The sequence below is a fragment of the Saccostrea cucullata genome, unplaced genomic scaffold, assembly GCF_032062105.1.
Source record: "Saccostrea cucullata isolate Sc308-1 unplaced genomic scaffold, CSIRO_AGI_Scuc_v1 ctg983, whole genome shotgun sequence".
Classification (NCBI taxonomy): Eukaryota; Metazoa; Mollusca; class Bivalvia; order Ostreida; family Ostreidae; genus Saccostrea; species Saccostrea cuccullata.
In genome coordinates this window covers 167885-186930 of record NW_026923348.1, presented here as the reverse complement: position 1 = coordinate 186930, position 19046 = coordinate 167885, and the positions used below count along the sequence as shown (strand labels likewise).

The 19046-nt window shown below is 33.5% G+C and overlaps 1 protein-coding gene across 1 annotated transcript in view; it reads left to right on the top strand.

Moving 5' to 3' along the window:
* Nucleotides 1–18779, top strand: part of LOC134263801 (serine/threonine-protein kinase TBK1-like) — a 37001-nt gene extending 18222 nt beyond the window's left edge. Inside the window, exons 13-16 of the mRNA XM_062746182.1 lie at nucleotides 3294–3390; nucleotides 3598–3818; nucleotides 8773–8868; nucleotides 17895–18779. Coding sequence (XP_062602166.1) covers nucleotides 3294–3390; nucleotides 3598–3818; nucleotides 8773–8868; nucleotides 17895–17970 — 490 coding nt within the window. The 3' untranslated portion in view covers nucleotides 17971–18779. The remainder of the gene's footprint in view (nucleotides 1–3293; nucleotides 3391–3597; nucleotides 3819–8772; nucleotides 8869–17894) is intronic.
* Nucleotides 18780–19046: the final 267 nt, after the last annotated feature.

Genomic DNA, 19046 nt, shown 5'->3' with positions numbered 1-19046 from the left:
AAACAGAAGCAGAGATGGAGGAAATAAGAAAATAAAATGAAAGGAAAAACATTGTCCCGCTGATCTTTTTGGCATTTGTAAATATATTGATATATAGGAGGTAAATATTTCCGTACGTATTTTAATTTTACGTATGCGGAGGCTGTGTCTTAAATAGAAAAAATACACACATGTATATAATGATTTTTCATTCTAGAATAAAGCTTAAACATAATTGAATATATGCTTGTTCTATATTTAACACTATACACGTATATAAATTATTTTCAATTGATTGAACTATAGAAACAAATAAGACTTATCGTGCTTTTATTTTTAATCTTAGTAATAAGAAATGTAGATTGTTTCTCATTTTTAAAATTGTTTGATCTATCGTTTAAATGTCTGCCTAAGAAGAGAAATATCAGTAACAAAAAATAAATTTATTAATAAAAAATGTTGAAGAAAATAATTTTAAAAAATGTACAGGGCATGTATGTTTTTAAAAATCCTTTCAGTCTAAGTAATTATTTAGATAAGTTTTACTTCATTTTGGTAAGTTTTTCTTTTCTTGTAAAATGTGTAAATACTATGTCGTGAAAGAGAGAGAGAAAGCGGGAGAGATGCAACCCCGTTACACGATCTGTAAAAAAAAAAAAAAACAAACAAACAAAAAAAAAACCCTTGTATTTATCTCATTCTTTGTTTTATTTACATTGCCAAAGTCACAGATGCTATTTAATTGCCACAACTTTGGTTCAAACTCAACCTAGTTACAACAACTGCGCAATGCATTCATTCTCTGCACATAGGAAATCCTTGTGAATCACCTGTCAATCAAAATCGCATGACGATACCGGTAGGTGACCTTGAAAGTATGTTTACGCAAAAAGAATTTCTCTTTGATTTGAAACATTCTGATGGTCAGTTCAGAATTCACACCTTTTAAAAAATATTGGGTCACAGCCATAGGGTCGGAGTGCCGTGTATTTAACACACCTTTCAAATTATTTAGTTTTGACTACATCAAGTGTACATGCATTTTTAAAACTCACTCAATTGAGATTCAGCGAAACTCATCTACTTCCTAAAATGTCCCTTTTCAGACACAGTCAGAAAAGGCTGTATCCATTAATTATTATTATAGCGTCACATAAATTCGCAGACTTTTGATAAGTTTTAACTAGCTAATTAGTATCGACTTCTAGAAAGGGGGGGGGTAACAAACATAATGTGGCTTGAAAGATGATTGAGAAAAGTCATTGTACTTTTTATTTTCATTTTATTTTGTAAGTTATCCTTTTTTCAGACACAAATAAGCATGTATGCTGTAGACTATGATTTTTATTAGTCAGATTATATCCGTTCAGTAGAAATCTGAAGTCCCTGTTTCCCGCATGTAATATTTAAATCCATATTAGACAGAATTGCCGATTTTCAGTGAAAGTCTTACTGCATCAGGGATTCGCCGAGTATAATTATCTGAGCAGAATTAATAAATGTTTATGAGTCTCATACATTTTGTTTATTTTACTCTAGCTAAACAGTTCATAATTATGTGTTTTAAATTTCTTACAAAATAATTAATTAGTAAAATCAGGCATCTGATATGAACTACATATGAATGCATACTTACGGCAAAAACGATCGTGTATCTGATTCAGCAATTGAATTGGGCAAAATTAAAATCAAAATTAAGTCAAGACAACCAGGGAATTAGTTTAAACATTCTGTATAGTTAAATTACGAATATTTAAGTACAATAAACATTTTTTTTGAAAAGTTGATTCTTACATGTAAATAAAGAAAATGAAAATATTTATTATCAGTTCCGTAATGGGAAACTGTTATATACCGTGTTACACGGTGCCATCGCTGACTTCAAAGATGCCGACATCGAGTTTAAAGTTCACGGTGCCCGTGTTTTGCGGGAAAAACTCGTGGCCTGTACTTTACCTTTGATCACAAACACAACGAGTTGATCTAATTTTTTTGCAAATGAGTAATCAATGTAAACTCTGTCTAGTTGTTAAAATTTTCACAGTTGAAAGCCCAGATGCATATTACTTCATAATGGTGTTTCAAATAGCCAGAAATAACCCCCGTCCTCTTTCACGGGCGCTATTGAGAGAAATAAACCAAAATGACTTATTTGGTTAAAGCACGGTTCGAAAATAATTGGAGGCGTGGTTTGCATAATTAACCAAAGAACGGTACGGTTCGTTTCTTACACGGAACGGTACGCTTTGTGGACGGTACGGTACGCTTTGCGCATGGAACGGTTCGCTTTGTGCACGGTACGGTACGCTTTGTACACGGAACGGTTCGCTTTGTGCACGGTACGGTACGCTTTGAGAACGGAACTGTTCGCTTTGTTCACGGTACGGTACGCTTTGTGCACGGAACGGTACGGTTTGTTTCTGAGGTGTAGTAGCACGGTTTAGGGTCTGTACTATGAGACATATAAAGACCAAACTTGCATGAATGGTACATCTTAGGATGCATATTACAAGACCTGCTTCAGATGCTGAATCTGACCTACATTTTCCGGTTGAGTGAACAGGTTAAAATTTATGGTGCAGGTTTCATTTCCAAGGTACATGTACTATGAACCCTATAACGACTAAATTGCATGGATGGTACATCTTAGGATGCATACTACCAGACTTGCTTCGGATGCTGAATCTGACCTACATTTTCCGGTTGAGTAAACAGGTTAAAGTTTATGGTGCAGGATTCATTTCCAAGTAACTTTGAGTCCTATAATGACCAAACTTGCATGGATGGTACATCTAAGGGTGCATTCTACTAGGCTGGCTTCGGATGCTGAATCTGACCTACATTTTCTTGTTTAGTGGAAAGGTTATTTTTTTTATACAGGTTTCATTTGCAAGTAACTTTAAGCCCTATGTTGACCAAACTTGCATGGATGATACATCTTAGGATGCACACTAATGGACTTGCTTCAGATGCTACATTTTCCAGATAACTGACCTCGTAAAAGTTATGGGTGCAAGTCTATCACCAAGAAACTATAAGGCTTATATAAACCAGTTGCACAAATGATGCATCAAGGGATGAAAATTCTCAATCTTGCTTCAGATGCTAGATTTTAATTACATTTTCATGATGAAGAACTAGTTTTTAGTTTTTATATAGGTCTATTCCAAAGTATCAAAATTGCATAAATTTTGCATTTTTGGATGTACACTTTTTGTTGGTTAATTGTGTGACTTAATTTGCCTTACTTAAAGACAACACACGTTGAGGTGAGCTCTGTAATCTCTGATTACCTATGTTTATAACACTTTTAGATTACTGCTGAAGAATGTTCAGAGAACAAAGAAGGTTGAACAGAATATCGCTTCTGTCAGCGATTGTCGGGAGAAGCTCAGTAATCGCATCGACAAGGTAAAAAATATATAGCTTTATACACAATATTCAAGTCTGCAATTTAATTGCATTTTTAAAAATGTTAGTTCACTTTTAGGAATATAGAATATACATATAAACACATACAGATCATTTGACTCTGTGCAGTAGTAGTTACTTTTAGAATGTAGACTTACTAGTAATTTACTTGTTCATTTCTGTGAAGAAGAACTTGTCTCTCATCAGATGGACAGAGAATGTTTGTCATTAGCTGAACAAGCCAAGGAGGGCATGAGGACACATATCAAAGGCTTCTCCCTCCCGGTCCAGTGGCAGGGGTTGTCAGGGAAACCACTGAGTCCTCGCCCAATGTCACAGGACTTTGCATACAGAGACAGTGGTTTAGGAGCCAGCGGGGCCCAGTCCAGTGTGTCCTCCAGTAGCTTAGGAGCCAGGCTGTCACAAAAGTAGGTAGATCGGGTAAAAAAATGTAAAGGTTGAAAAAAAACAATTAGAGGCTTATTTTAAGCTCTAGTGGCCAGAGACCTGGCTCTGGGGCCATAAAACTAAGACAAGCTCACATTTTATCTCAGTTACACTGATTCACTTTTACCAAAGGAATAAATAGTGAAAAAGTGAGACTGAGATCAAAAGTGAACTCGTCTAAGTTTTATGGCCCCAGGGCTGAAGACAATCACATTATGCAGTGGAAAGGTGTCCATTTATCTGTCCATCTGTTAACAATTTTTTAGAATCTACTCCTCCTACAGTTTTGAAATTTTTGTAGAAAAACTTTTAAAATGCTACTCCTTAAGTTTTGGTTTGATTTCAATATAACTTGGCACCAAGTAGACTACACTAGGACACATCATTCTGTGTTTCTGTTTTAATTTTGATTTCTGTGAAAAAACGTGTACTTTCAAAATGTTACTCCTCCTACAGTTATGATCTGATTTCAATGTAACTTTGTACACAAGTATACTATAAAAAGATAAATATAACCACTCATTACATACTCATGTGGATTTGTCTCATACCAAACCTTAATACTTGTCCTTTCTGTGGAATTTTACTATTCCACAGGAATAGTTAGTAAATGATTATTTTTTTGCAATATAGTATCCAAAATAATGGCCCGACTGTCGTCACCATTAAAAATACATTTTTAAACAATTTTTTTATCCAATTAAAAATCTGAATACACCATCAAAGAAATGGTATCTGAAAATGGTTTACACATTTGTGTAAATTAAGTAAGAAAATGAATTTTTATTAAATCATTCCGAATTATATAAAGATTAATGAAAAATATCCTATAACATACAAATTCGATTTAGAAAAATCCATCCACAAACTATAAATAGTGTAATATAAGAAATGAAAATATGATAATATGTTGAATGATAATAAATTTAATTTTAAATTAAACAAAAACATTTTAGGTATATTTAAGGAATGTTTTTTTTTAGTTCTGTGTTATTTATTGGTGTGTAAATCAAACAGACTTGTAAAGTAAGCATATTTCATGAAATGTGCCAGCCCTTCATAAAAAATATGCCTGGAAACACCAGAAAATATATTTTTAAATATTTGAATTTCTTGCTGACCTTTATCGTTATACTTGATAACATCACTGTAACCTTATTGTGGCATCACGTTAATGCATGCTTCTCCGTGTATATTTCAATGTGTGAGTAGACATGAAAATGATATTCAAATCAATTTCACAGTTGGCTTAGTAGTAAAACACTGCAGATGTAAATATTTGGTATTGTTTCCAACATTGTAACAAATATTTTTAAAAATATTATAATAATGGAATACGAATTTGAAAGAATGATATAGATCTTTCATTTACATCCAATTCCCATTGAATTTTGACCTTGCCTCACTTGTAAAAACCCTGAGAATATACATGTATAAGTGCAAGTGGTTACATTTTTCTCACTTTGCTGGTCACTGTATACATTTTATTGAAATCTACCTATGTATTGGACAGGAGAAAATTGTACCTACATGTAACTGCACCCGCATGCTATTTTAAAAAAAAATTGTGAAGTCTAGCTGGCCTTTCCCATTATAAAAAGATCGATGAAACAAGATTTTATGATAAATTCAAATGCTAATCGAGGCACTGCATGGCCATACTTTCTAACAGACCAATCAGCTAAACGAGATGGGAGTAACAAGTGTGTTCCACAAAATACTAAAGGAATTTCATGCTTGGAAAAAAGGCTTATTTTACCTTCTTTCTGAAAATTTTTTTGATGCATTTGAGTCAGATTAGACACGGTTCTACATATTATGTACAATTGTGGAGTTACAAACAATTGATAAATGTATATAATAGCTGAAAGTTTTGTAAAGTGTTTTGTGGGCAATTTGCTGAGTGTAAGTCTCCACATATTCCTGAGAATAAGTGAATATACAATTTCATGTGCATTTCTTGACCCAGAAAGTATAAACAACCTTTGCTGAGCATTATAAAAGTTTGAAATGTAGAAGAGGATAACAGGTAAATTGCCCTAAACCACATGTTTTTGATAAAATGTAAACATGTAGTAAACCAGCATGTTTTTTTGTTCTGTAATCAGATTGGACAATTGTTCTCGATAAGCGACTACAGAGTGTATATGACATTTATGGTAGAATCCTCGGACATGCATATCTCTCTGTTGTACTATGACCTGCCTATTCTCTTTCCATAATTGAACATACAGTGGCTGCAACGTTATTGTTGACAAGTTACACGCATGATTACGTTACACGAACGATTCCGCATGATTAATGCCCGATAAAACCTGTTACACGAATGATCCTTCACACACACGATTCTACATATTACATGATCTTACACGATTGCTAACACAAACGCACGGTTACATTTCTTTGTACAGTTTATCACAAAAGTCACACTTTTTGCAGCGATAAGAACATAACAATGTACGACTTACTATATTACTTATTCACAGCAATAATTAGTTCGTTCCACTTCATTTATTTTATTTTGGTTAAAAACAAAAAAAAACATACAAGCAATATGCATATTTATATATATATTTAAACAAAAACATTCCAATAAAAACTTACAAAACGAAATTAACAGGTTTCATAACGCACGATTTAAACCGCAAACGATTGAGTCTGATGCATGCACGATCTTGCATGTTACACGAACGATCACGCACGATACAAGAACGATTCTACACGATTGGTTTGTCAACAATAACGTTGCAGCCACTGTATTGTCACAAACCAGGCCAAATTTTGCAAATACAGGGTCTTTAAAATTATTGATAATGCAGTTTTCCTTATAGTTCATATGTGTCAAAACTATTCAAACTATTCAAAAGGCGTCTTGTTTGAAAACTATCAAAATCATTGTAGATTAAATACAATTCACTGTGGATAAAGGGGCCTCACATGCACTTAACAGTTGTGTCAAATCATCCTTTAAAAGAAATATCTTAAATACAGGTAACTCTCGATACCTCGAAGTCAGCGGGACCAAGGAAAAACTTCGAGTGATCAAGAGTTCGAGTTTTCAAGAGTCCGGATTTTTCCGGGTTTGTTTGACAGGTTTTAAAATTAGTCTTACTGGATGTAATGATTTTCATGCAATCCTTACTTTTTCACGTGGTTTTTATAAAATAATGATATTTTTTTCGTATTTAAGATGAATATTTATTAAACTGTGTAAAGCAAAAAATGTTCATCGTCAGTTCGTATGTATTTACATGTATTTATTTATTATCATACGGACATCATTCTACGCATTCGTAATATGAAAACGGAATTTTACCAGTGTAGCATGGTACATAGCATAACATTGTGACTTTTCCAAACATGTGCATTGAACGAAATTCTGTATGTATTTGTCAAACAGTAGTCGTCATATTGACAGTGAGGCTGTTTCTGAATTTTCATATTTCATTAAACTTTGAAACTGATTCGAAATAAAAATTAAATCCATTAAGTACGTGTTTCATCACGTAATCTGCCATTATAATTTCTCAGTGACACTGCGTTTCTAAATTATTGTAATACAGGCAATCATAATTATTTGAATAGCATATAGGCACCATAAGATTAATTACAGATCAATAATCATCTTGCAGAATAAGTGTCACCTGAATAAACATCTCGTTTCACGAGACCCGTGTCTTCTGCCTGGGGTCATTAAATGTCCAGGTAAAGTTGCTAATTATGTAACTTTGTATACACTTAGCCACTTCAAGGTATCAAGGGTCAATTTCAATAGAATATGCACAGCAGGACTGCATTTTGACTTCGATGGATCAAGGGTTTCGAGAGATCAAGAGTTCGAGAAATCAAGAGTAAATTTGCTTAGTTATATAGGGGAAAAAATCGGGACCGGAGACTCACTTCGAGCGATCAAGAACTTCAAGAGATCGAAGTTCGAGCCATCAAGAGTTACCTGTAGTAATAAATCAATTGCAGAAAATAGGTTTTTTCCAATAACTATTTATTATACATATTGATATAAATGGAGTTTTATGAAGAAACTTACTTTTACAGTTGACGACTGACTTTTACAATTTAAACACATACAAACTCCATATACTAAAATGTAAAAGTCAGTTGTCTAATGTAATGTCTTCATAAAACTCCAATGATGCTAGTTTCTATATGTATAGCGACTCTAGAGCCATTTGATTGATTGTATGTTGTTTAATGCCCCTCTGGAGAATTTCCACAGCCTCTTGGTATTTTAACATTTCTCTTTATAAATAAAAATCTCCGCATACTATAATAAGACCAATGGAACATAAACTGGCAAGATTGGAAATATGGAAATATGGATTGAAAATGAATTTCAAACTGGAATTTCAATCCAATGTTTTCTGGGCTGTCCATGTCAAACTGTACCTACCAATTCTATTGTCTATTATTGAATGTTTTGATTGTAACAGGTAGAATTGACATCAGCTGCATATTTCCAATCTTGCCAGTTAATGTTCCATGGTCTTATTATGGACAGGCCTTCCTGTGCGATGTCTTAATTACGAATGAGACAGGCTTAAATGTCAAGTGGATGTGCCAAACTTATCAATTACAACTGTGACTTAAAATAGCAATTGTGTCATAAGGGAATTTTTTTTTTTTTTTTACCAAATTATGGGTGTTCAGAATGGTGGACATTACAATTTTTAAAAAGTTTTGGAATGGGTTTTAGCAGTTATTTTATCAACATGACCATCGGTCTAGTTAGGTACATTTTACATGTTAGACCACTCATTTACATGTACTAGACTGTGTCGGTCAAACATGCCTCAGTTTCAGACCCTGAAAATTAATCTAAAATGTTGACACTTTTCATTCAACTTTCATAAAATTAACATTCTTGGAAGAATATATTACAAAATCCCAAATATTGAAATATTTTGTTTTTCCTTTTAGAATGGATGACCTGAATATTAAAAGCTTTGAAGTTAAAGAGGAGGTGGAGAGGAATCAAAAGTCCCTGGAGGAATCTGACAGAATTTTGGCTTATGGGTAAATATATGTGAAATTCCATAAAAGCTGATTGCAGATTCATTTTTAGCTCTACTGGTCAGAGAACAGAAGAGCTTATGCAATAGTAATGTGTCCGTCGTCCATCCGTCTGTCTGTAAACAATTTTTCAAAATGCTACTCCTCTTACAGTTTTAGTTTGATTTCAATATAACTTGGGTAAGAAGTACACTAAATTAAAATACATATTTTGCTGTATTGGTTTTTGATTTCAATGAACGAGTTGCCATGGTTATTGAAAATAAAGATTTCTGCAAAATACTTTCACAATATTACTCCTCATACAGTTTAGTCTGATTTCAATATAACTTGACACACAAGTAGATTACTCTAAGACACATACAGTAATTCTGTGCATCGGTTTCTGATTTCAATGAATGTTGTTGCCATGGTTATTAAAAATAGAAAGAATGATGTAACATAACTGCTTTTTGGGCCTCTTTTTCTACCATGAATTAAAAAAATCTACTGTAATATTGATTTTGATAGTATTCAAACATAAATGAATAAATACAACACCTTTTGAATAGTTTGATTAGTTCGGACACATTTTAATTACAAGGAATACTGCATTATATATGATTTTTTAGATCCTATCACAGCAAAATTCGGCCTGGTTTGTGACAATGTTCTCTTATGGAAAGAGAATGGGTGGGTCTTAATAGTACAATAGAGGGATATGCATGTCCATGGAGTCTGCAATAAGATACATTTTTAATAATGTTGATTATATTTAATGAAAAAAAGGTGAAGGTATATCGGACAGTGACCAATCTCATAAAACCTACAAACAACACGAATCTGTGAACAGAATACTACTTCATGTCGATTAAAAGATTGACATCATGGCTGTGTGATTGCCAGGGAACAGCAATTAACAACAATTTTAATATGTATGTACAGCTGATGCAGTGGTCAACAGCAGTAAAAACAGGTGCTCTGCTTTGATTCATGATACTTTAAAAGCAATAACACAAAAGATATTTGAGTACTGTACATGATTTTTTTTTGTTAATTGGAAAAACACTTGTACGCGGGCAGGCACCTGTTATCAAATTGGTGAAATTACTTGCCCACCTGCAACCCAATATGGTTGTCCTGGGTGTTGGTTTAGGTCAATTTAGCAATTATTCTCTACTATATTTTAAACTTTTAATGATCAGCCAAAACTGTTTATAATAAACTAGGACTTTCCAAAAGAGACAAAATACCCCACTGGGTTTTTCAGAGGTGGCAAATCATGAATACTTTATGGATCTCAAAGCAGAGAGAAATGTTAAAACATTTTTAGTGCAAATGTAATTGCTCATTATATTTTTAATGAATGAAACGAAGGTGCAGCCCAATAAAAAAAATAAAAATTAGAGATAAAAGAGATAAAGACCAAACATGAATTATGAACTTTTTCTGTCAGTGACCTAGAACTTGCAGTAATGACCTTGGTTCAAAATCATGACACAACATCAGATCATAAGCAGTCTTTGTGTAAAATAGGAACTCACCACATTTATCCATAAGACAGATATGGTTTACATGAATTATGAATTTTTTTCTGTCAGAGTCCTTGAACTTGCACAAGTGACCTTGGTTCAAAGTCATGACACAACCTCAGGTCATAAGCTATATTTGTATAATAAAGGAAACCTCCAACTTTATCCCATAAGAAAGATATGAACTAGGCACAAATTATTAACTTTTTTTTCTTTCAGTGACCTTAAACTTGCACAAATGACCTTGGGCCAAGATCATGACACACCCTCAAAACATAAGCAATCTTTGTGTAATACAGGAACTTACCAAGTTTATACATAAGAAAGATATGGACCGGACATGAATTATGAAATTTTTCTTTCAGTGACCTTGAACTTAACCCTAACAAAAAAATACTACAGTTAACTATAGTTTACTATAGTTAACTATAGTTATAACTTTGACACTTTGAAAACTTTGACAAAAACTTTGACACTTTGAAAAACTTTGGCGAAAATTTTGACACTTTGAAAAACTTTGGTGAAAACTTTGACACTTTGAAAAACTTTAGCGAAAACTTTGACACTTTGAAAAACTTTGACAAAAAAACTTTGACACTTTGAAAAACTTTGGCGAAAACTTTGACTCTTTGAAAAACTTTGGCGAAAACTTTGACACTTTGAAAAACTTTGACGAAAACTTTGACACTTTGAAAAACTTTGGCGAAAACTTCGGCACTTTGAAAAACTTTGGCGAAAACTTTGACACTTTGAAAAACTTTGACACTTTGATTTACTATAGTTAGCTATAGTAAACTATAGTTAACTATAATTAACTATAGTTAACTATAGTATTTTTTTTGTTAGGGAAATAACCTTAGCTCAAGGTCATAAAACACCCTCAGGTCATAAGCCATCTTTGTGTGAAGTAGTATATTCAAGTTTATCCATAAGAAAGATATGGACTGGACACGAATTATGAAATTTTTCTTCCAGTGACCTTGTACTTCTCCAAATGATGTTGGATCAAGGTCACAACACATCCTTAGGTCATGAGCAATCTTTGAACTTGGGAACTTACCAAGTTTGTCCATAAGAAAGATATGGACGGGACATGTTTGCACAGACAGACGGACAAGCTGATTCCTATATACTCCCCCAAACTTCGTTTGCTGGGGGTTTAATTATTTGCATGAAATCTCAGCATTTAGGGTTTGGGGTCAAAAAATGCTCATGAAACCTGATTCTACTGATACTCGGGAATACATGTAGACCTAGCAAATTGCCCACCAAACACTTTACAATATTTTAAGCTATATATATGTTTATTTATCAATCAATTGTTTGTTACTGTGATTTCAGAAATTGTAAGGTAAATATTTATCTAATCTGTGACTCAAATGCATAAAAGAATTATCGAAAAGAAGGTAAAATAAGCCTATTTTCCTAGCATGAAATTTCCAAGCATGAAATTTCCTATGTATTTTTGTGTATCTCACTCATAACGCATCTCATTTAGCTGATTAGTCAGAAAGTATTGCCAGTGCCTCGAATAATATGAATTTATTCTTATATCAGAAAATCTACTCGGTAGTAATGTTGATCTCTTTATAATGGGAAAGGCCAGCTAGATTTTACAATTTTTTTTTAAAAATAGCACATGAGCATGCTTAGGTACATTTTTCTTCTTTCACATATGGGTAGATTTTAATAAAATACAGTGACCAGCCAATGGAGAAAAATGAACCTACTTGCGCTCGTATATTTTAAGGGCTTCAAAGAGTGGGGCAGGGTCAAAATTAAGGTAGGACAAAACACCCGTGAATTCTATTTTAACCCATTTCTTAAAAATTACTGGAGGAAAAAAGAATACTACTACTATATTGACAACAATGAATGATCCCTGAAAGAAAAATGATAAGTTTTGGCATATTTGCGTTATATTCTGTGAAAAAATTAGAGAATCCTTTATATTGGTCACTTGGGAGTACATTTTGGAATGTGTTTACGCAATCTAAATGCAATAAACAAGCTTTTAACAGTCTGTTATTAAATGCAGTGCAATTTTTGTTACATAAATAGTAGAGGGTTGATATTTGGAAACATATATAAGGAGTCTCTATTCTTCATGTACTACAAAGGTAAAGGTCATATCACGAGGTCAAAGGTCAAATATTGTGACGTCATCTACTGAATCCTTTAGTTTTTTTGCCATTGAATTTTTATACCCCCCGCAAACGAAGTTTGGGGGGGTATATAGGAATCACCTTGTCCGTCTGTCCGTCCGTCCGTCCGTCTGTCTGTGCAATCGTGTCCGGTCCATATCTTTCTTACAGAGGGACATTAGAATCTACTACTCCACACTAAGATTGCCCATGACCTAAGGGTGTGTCATGACCTTGACCCAAGGTCATTTGGGGAAGTTCAAGGTCACTGGAAGAAAAATTTCATAATTCGTGTCCAGTCCATATCTTTCTTATGGATAAACTTGGTAGGTTCTCATTCCACACAAAGATTGACCATGACCCAAGGGTGTGTCATGACCTTGACCCAAGGTCATTCGGGGAAGTTCAAGGTCACTGGAAGAAAATTTCATAAATCATGTTTAATACATATCTTTTATAGATAAACTTGGTAGGTTCTCATTTCACCCAGAGATTGCTTATGACCTAAGGGTGTGTCATGACCTTGACCCAAGGTCATTTGGAGAAGTTCAAGGTCGCTGAAAGAAAAGTTTCATTATTCGTGTCCGGTCCATATCTTTCTTATGGATAAACTTGGTAGGTTTTTATTTCACACAGAGATTGCCCATGACCCAAGGGTGTGTCATGACCTTGACCCAAGGTCATTTGGAGAAGTTCAAGGTCGCTGAAAGAAAAGTTTCATTATTCGTGTCCGGTCCATATCTTTCTTATGGATAAACTTGGTAGGTTTTTATTTCACAGAGAGATTGCCCATGACCCAAGGGTGTGTCATGACCTTAACCCAAGGTCTTTTGGGGGAAGTTCAAGGTCATTGGAAGAAAAATTTCATAATTCAAGTCAGGTCCATATCTTTCTTATGGATAAACTTGGTAGGGTTCTCATTTCACTAAAAGATTGCCCATGACCCAAGGATGTGTCATGATCTTGACCCAAGGTTATTTGGGGAAGTTCAAGGTCACTGGAATAAAAATTTCATAATTCATGTTTGATACATACAGTGGACCTTCAGATATCCGGACGCCAGATATCCGGATGCTTCAGTATCCGGACGAATTTTCATCAGGACGGAATTTTTGAAATGTTATTTTTTTTGTTAACTAGTGATTCAGGTATCCGGACGCTTCACATATCCGGACAAATTGACTGGGAACCAAAGTGTCCGGATAAGTGAGGGTCCACTGTATCTTTATTATGGAAAAACTTACTTCTGAAAAACCCAGCGGGGGGTATTTTGTCCCGTTTGGACAGTTCTAGTTTTTAATTGCCAAAATGTCTTAAACCACCGGTTCAATTTTCTTTATTTTTATTACACATTTTATTCTAGGACCCATTTGAATCATTCTATTGATTTTTTGTAAAAATTGAATTATACGTTTTCTCTTAAGAAAAGTTAAACTGTCGGATATTTACATGTGAATTTTCAGTTTCTGATACAATGTATGTTCTATTTTACTTAATATTTTACCAAAATTTTCCAGTATCAATGTGACTTACTAATTTAAAGTAACAAAAAGGTTATCTTAATTGAAAGTATTACTCAAATTTGAAATAGATCAATGGAAAATTCTAAAATAAGGCTCATTCTCAAGTCGAATGTCTGATTTCACTATCTTCTTACAGGGGTCTGATAGGCCATATTTCAGACTTTGTGGGCAAAAAATGTGCGGTTGAATTTCTTTCATGTCATGTATAAAGAGAGATTTTGTATCCAAGAACAAAATATCAAAGTTTCAGAAAAATTGAATTTGAGGAAAAATTTAACCTATCTATTTGGTCCTACCTTAAATGGGAATTGGATGTAAACATGATACCCCTACCCAAATGAAAAGTCTAGATCTTTCCAACTACACATTAATATATTTGTTAAAAGTAGTATTCCATTAGGGTACATGTATCAGTGATTCGTTGCATGCAAAAATTAAAGTAAAATTTTGACATTTAATCTGTTTTTCAGTTTAAGATTTCAATGAGTGGTGTTGCCATTTCCAAAAAAAAAAACCAATCTAAATTGCTGTGAAATACTTTAAAAATGCTACTCGTAATACATTTTTGGTATGATTATAATATATAATATTGCAAACAAGTAGACTACACCGATATACATGAATGATGTTGCCATGGTAACTTATATAGAACATTCAGTATTTTTTTTTCAAAAGCTGCTCCAACAGTTGTAGTTGTAATTGCCACAAAAAGAGACTTAATCAAGGATCATTATTCTATTTATTGCATTTGTAAAGTTTTAAAGTTCAATTGCTACCTTTCTCTTCCTTTGTTATAACACAGGCACTTGTATTTTTATCAAACAGATGCTCAATAAGCCAAATATTGAAAAATTATATCTATATAGAGGGGGTAGAATTTTTCAATATTTGGCTTATTGAGCACAGGGGTTGGAAATTTTCAATATTTGGCTAATGAGCGTCTGATTGATAAAAATTCAGGTGCGTGTGGTCATAAGTACAAACCAGTGGAGCTACAGTCTTGACAGAGACTTCTTGTTTGATGATTGGTGTTGCCATGGTAACAAAAATTTAAAATTCTGTACCATTATAAATAGCTACTCCTGCAGTTGTTGTCTTATTGCAGTCTTGCCACAAAAAGAGACTGTTGTAAAGTTTCAAGTCTCAACTGCTACTTTTCTCTTCCTTTGTCATAAGTACAAAACAGTAGAGCTACAGATTCAAATTACCCACCAGATGTAACTTGTAGGAATCAGCTTGTCCGTCTGTCTAGCTGTCCGTCCGTCCGTCTAGCTGTCTGTCTGTCTGTGCAAACGTGTCCAGTCCATATTTTTCTTATGGAGGAACATTAGAATCTACTACTTCACACAAACATTAATCATGACCTAAGGGTGTGTCATGACCTTGACCCAAGGTCATTTGGGGAAGTTCAAGGTCACTTGAAGAAAAATGTCATAATTCGTGTCTGGTCCATATCTTTCTTATGGATAAACTTGGTAAGTTCCTATTTCATGCAAAGATTCCTCATGACCTAAGGGTTTGTCACTGAAAGAAAATTTTTATAAAATTGTGTACATTCCATATCTTGTTTATAGATAAATTTGGTAAATTCCCATTTCACACTAAGATTCCTCATGACCTAAGGGTGTGTCATGACCTTGATGCAAGGTCATCTGGGCAAGGTCATTGAGAGAAAAAGTTCATATTTCATGTTTGGTACATATCTTTCTTATGGAAAAACTTGGTAAGTTCCTGTTTAACACAGAGATTGCTTACAAGGGTGTCCGAAAAGTTTGTGGACAATGACGTTTTTGTGAAAATAAATGGTTGTTTATAAATCTGTTGTATATCAAAATACTTCTTATAAAAACGCAAGTCAGAATGATTTAATTTTTATTGATGGAACGTAGATTGTGCACACGGACCAAAGTAAAAATGACATTAACTCTGATATAAAGTGTTCGGATTAAAATGAAAATTTTCTATATAAAACAAGTCAAAACTTTATAAAAATTTTATGAAACACAAATAAAGAGGCTATAATCATTTTATGATATCTTAAGTATCTTTTACTATATAGACAGTGAGAATACTAAACAAAAACCCTAACAAGTATGTGTCAAAACTTGACAGAAAAAGTGATGTCGGCCGTCCGAATGGGGCAGCTTCCGATCCAAAAATGTGTTTTGATGAAGTTGAAACGATGTAAGAGACAACATTTTTGTTAAAACAACTCAAAATTATTGAAATATATCTAGTGTATTGATTTGAGATAGATTTATATACATATTTTTCAATGGTCTGTACAAATTCGAAGACACTACAAGAATTTAAAACAGATTTAATTTACCGAATTGGAGATTTCTATTCATGATGTTGTTCTAAATTTAATGCAGCGTCAGACTGGGCTGTGAAATTTGTGTATACAAACTACATGTATTTATATAGATGACGCTTGTAAATTTTTGTGTATTGTTTTAAATTTTAAAAATTTAAATAAATTATAAACTGAAAGATTATTGCTTGCACATGGAAGTGTGTTGCGCCTTAAAAAAGAAATGTAGTGTGTGTCCATGAACATATGTGTTAAGTCAAAATCCAAATGTTTGATGTAACATAATGACGTTTAAATGAAATTAGATTAATGTCAGACTGGTCCATGCGCACAATCTGCGATCTTTAAAGACCTCAATTTTTACAAAAATACTAAGTTTCATCAATAATAATTAAATCAGTCTGACTTGGTTTTTCATAAGAAATATTTTGATATACGTGTACAATAGATGCATATAGAACAATTTATTATACCAAAACGTCATTGTCCACAAACTTTTTGGACAACCCTCGTATGTCTTGAGGGTGTGTCATGACCTTGACCCATTTCATTTGTGCAAGTTTAAGGTCACTGGAAGGAAAAAGTTCATAATTTGATCCACATCCATATCTTTCTTATGGATAAACTTGGAGGGTTCCTCATTTACACAAAGATTGCTTATCACCTGAGGGTGTGTCATGACTTTGACCCTTAGTCATTTGTGCAAATTCAAGAACACAGACAAAAAAAATTCCTAATTCATGTCTGTTCTATATCTGTCTTATGGATAAATATGGTGAGTTCCCATTTTACACAAAGATTGCTTATGACCTGAGGTTGCGTATGGATAAACTTGGAGGTTTCCTCATTTACACAAAGATCGCTTATATGACCTGAGGGTGTGTCAAGACTTTGACCCAAGGTCATTTGTGCAAATTCAAGGACACAGACAAAAAAAATTCATAATTCATGTCTGGTCTATATCTGTCGTATGGATAAATGTGCAGAGTTCCCATTTCACACAAAGATTGCTTATGACCTGAGGTTGCATCATGACTTTGAACCAAGGTCATTAATGCAAGTTCATGGTCACTGACAGAAAATGTTCATAATTCATGTCTGGTCTGTATATTCAGCCTTTATTTTTTTTATTGGGCTGCACCTTCGTTTCATTCATAAAAAAATAGAATGAGCAATTACATTTGCACTAAAAATGTTTTAGTATTTCTCTCTTCTCTTAGATCCATAAAATATTCATGATTTGGCACCTCTGAAAAACCCAGCAGGGGTATTTTTGTCCCTTTTGGACAGTTCTTAGTTTTTTTTAGATAAATACTTAGTATGATATCTCAGCTGTCAACGGGAAAATTTTATGCATTTTGATTTTAAAATTTTATCATTTTTTGTATATCTATATATGGAGCTCTTCTTCTGAAGGAGACCAAAATAGTCTAAAAATGGCCACGACCTCCCAGCCCCTTTAAAATAAAGATGTAAAGAAAGCTACTTGTACAAGAATAGCAATCTAGAAGGTGATCTCTTTCAAATACAATTTCAGAGTTCAAGAGACAGCGCCATCAGACACATACACCCCCACCGGAGGTGCCACTTGGAATGCGGGCTCGTATGGATGACAAAAGATTGAGTTCTGTATCCAAACAGACGGAGTCAACGTATTACTTTAAAACTTCATGCTCGCTGTTGTAGGCTCAATGTTGAAACCATCACAACAGGAGGAACGGCGGTGAAATCAAATTCTAGCTGCCTCATCAGAGAATCAGCATTTAGAAACATGGAAGAAATCATAATGTGGCACATGATCAGCTTACAAAAATCAAAAGTATTTCACTCATGACACTTACTAGAGTGCACAAAAAAACTGTTATTTGGAGTACATTATAAAGATATAAACAACTGTAAACAGAATTTATTATTAAAATCAGACTGACAATGATAGAGCTTTGAATGATTCAACTTAACACACTAAATCGTTGATGATGAAAGAACTGTAAGTAAATTAAGATATATTAATTTTAACACCATGAGGATAATATAAAGCTTGGGCAACAGACAGTGAGAGCAGAAAATGTATATTTTTACAGTAGCTGATAAATGTAAATCATGGATGTTGCCATGATGTTTTATATTCAAGCATAGGAGAAAAAAAATGACATGGAAAAGAGGTCATTTAACGCAAGAGTGTTTGATAAAAACTATAGTGACAAAGGAAGAACTCAGCAGTGTGATCAGATTGAGTGTATGGTAATAACCATACCTGGTTCCTAGTTCAGTAGTACACTCATTCAGATGATCATACATGAAGTTTGACAAGATTGATTTTCGTTCAATTTTAATAACAATTCTAAGGTTGAATTGAGTGACTTAGATAAGCCGGGAATGTTTTGAATTAATGTGATACAGTTAAAATTTATATTTTAGTGTTGGTACACTTTTTTTATAGCAGAAAGATTGTTATAATTTGATTCTGATGACATGATTGTGTGACATAAAAAAATCCTTATTCTTGTTTATCAGGGACTGTCCATTAGGAGACATTTTATTTATTTAAGGAATGTTTTTTAAGTTTTGTGTGAGATATTGGTGTGTGAATCACACAGACTTTCATGTAGGCATATTTCATGAAGCGTGCTAGCACTTCATGAAAAATATGCCTATTTGACAAGTCTAAGTGATTCACTACTCAATATTT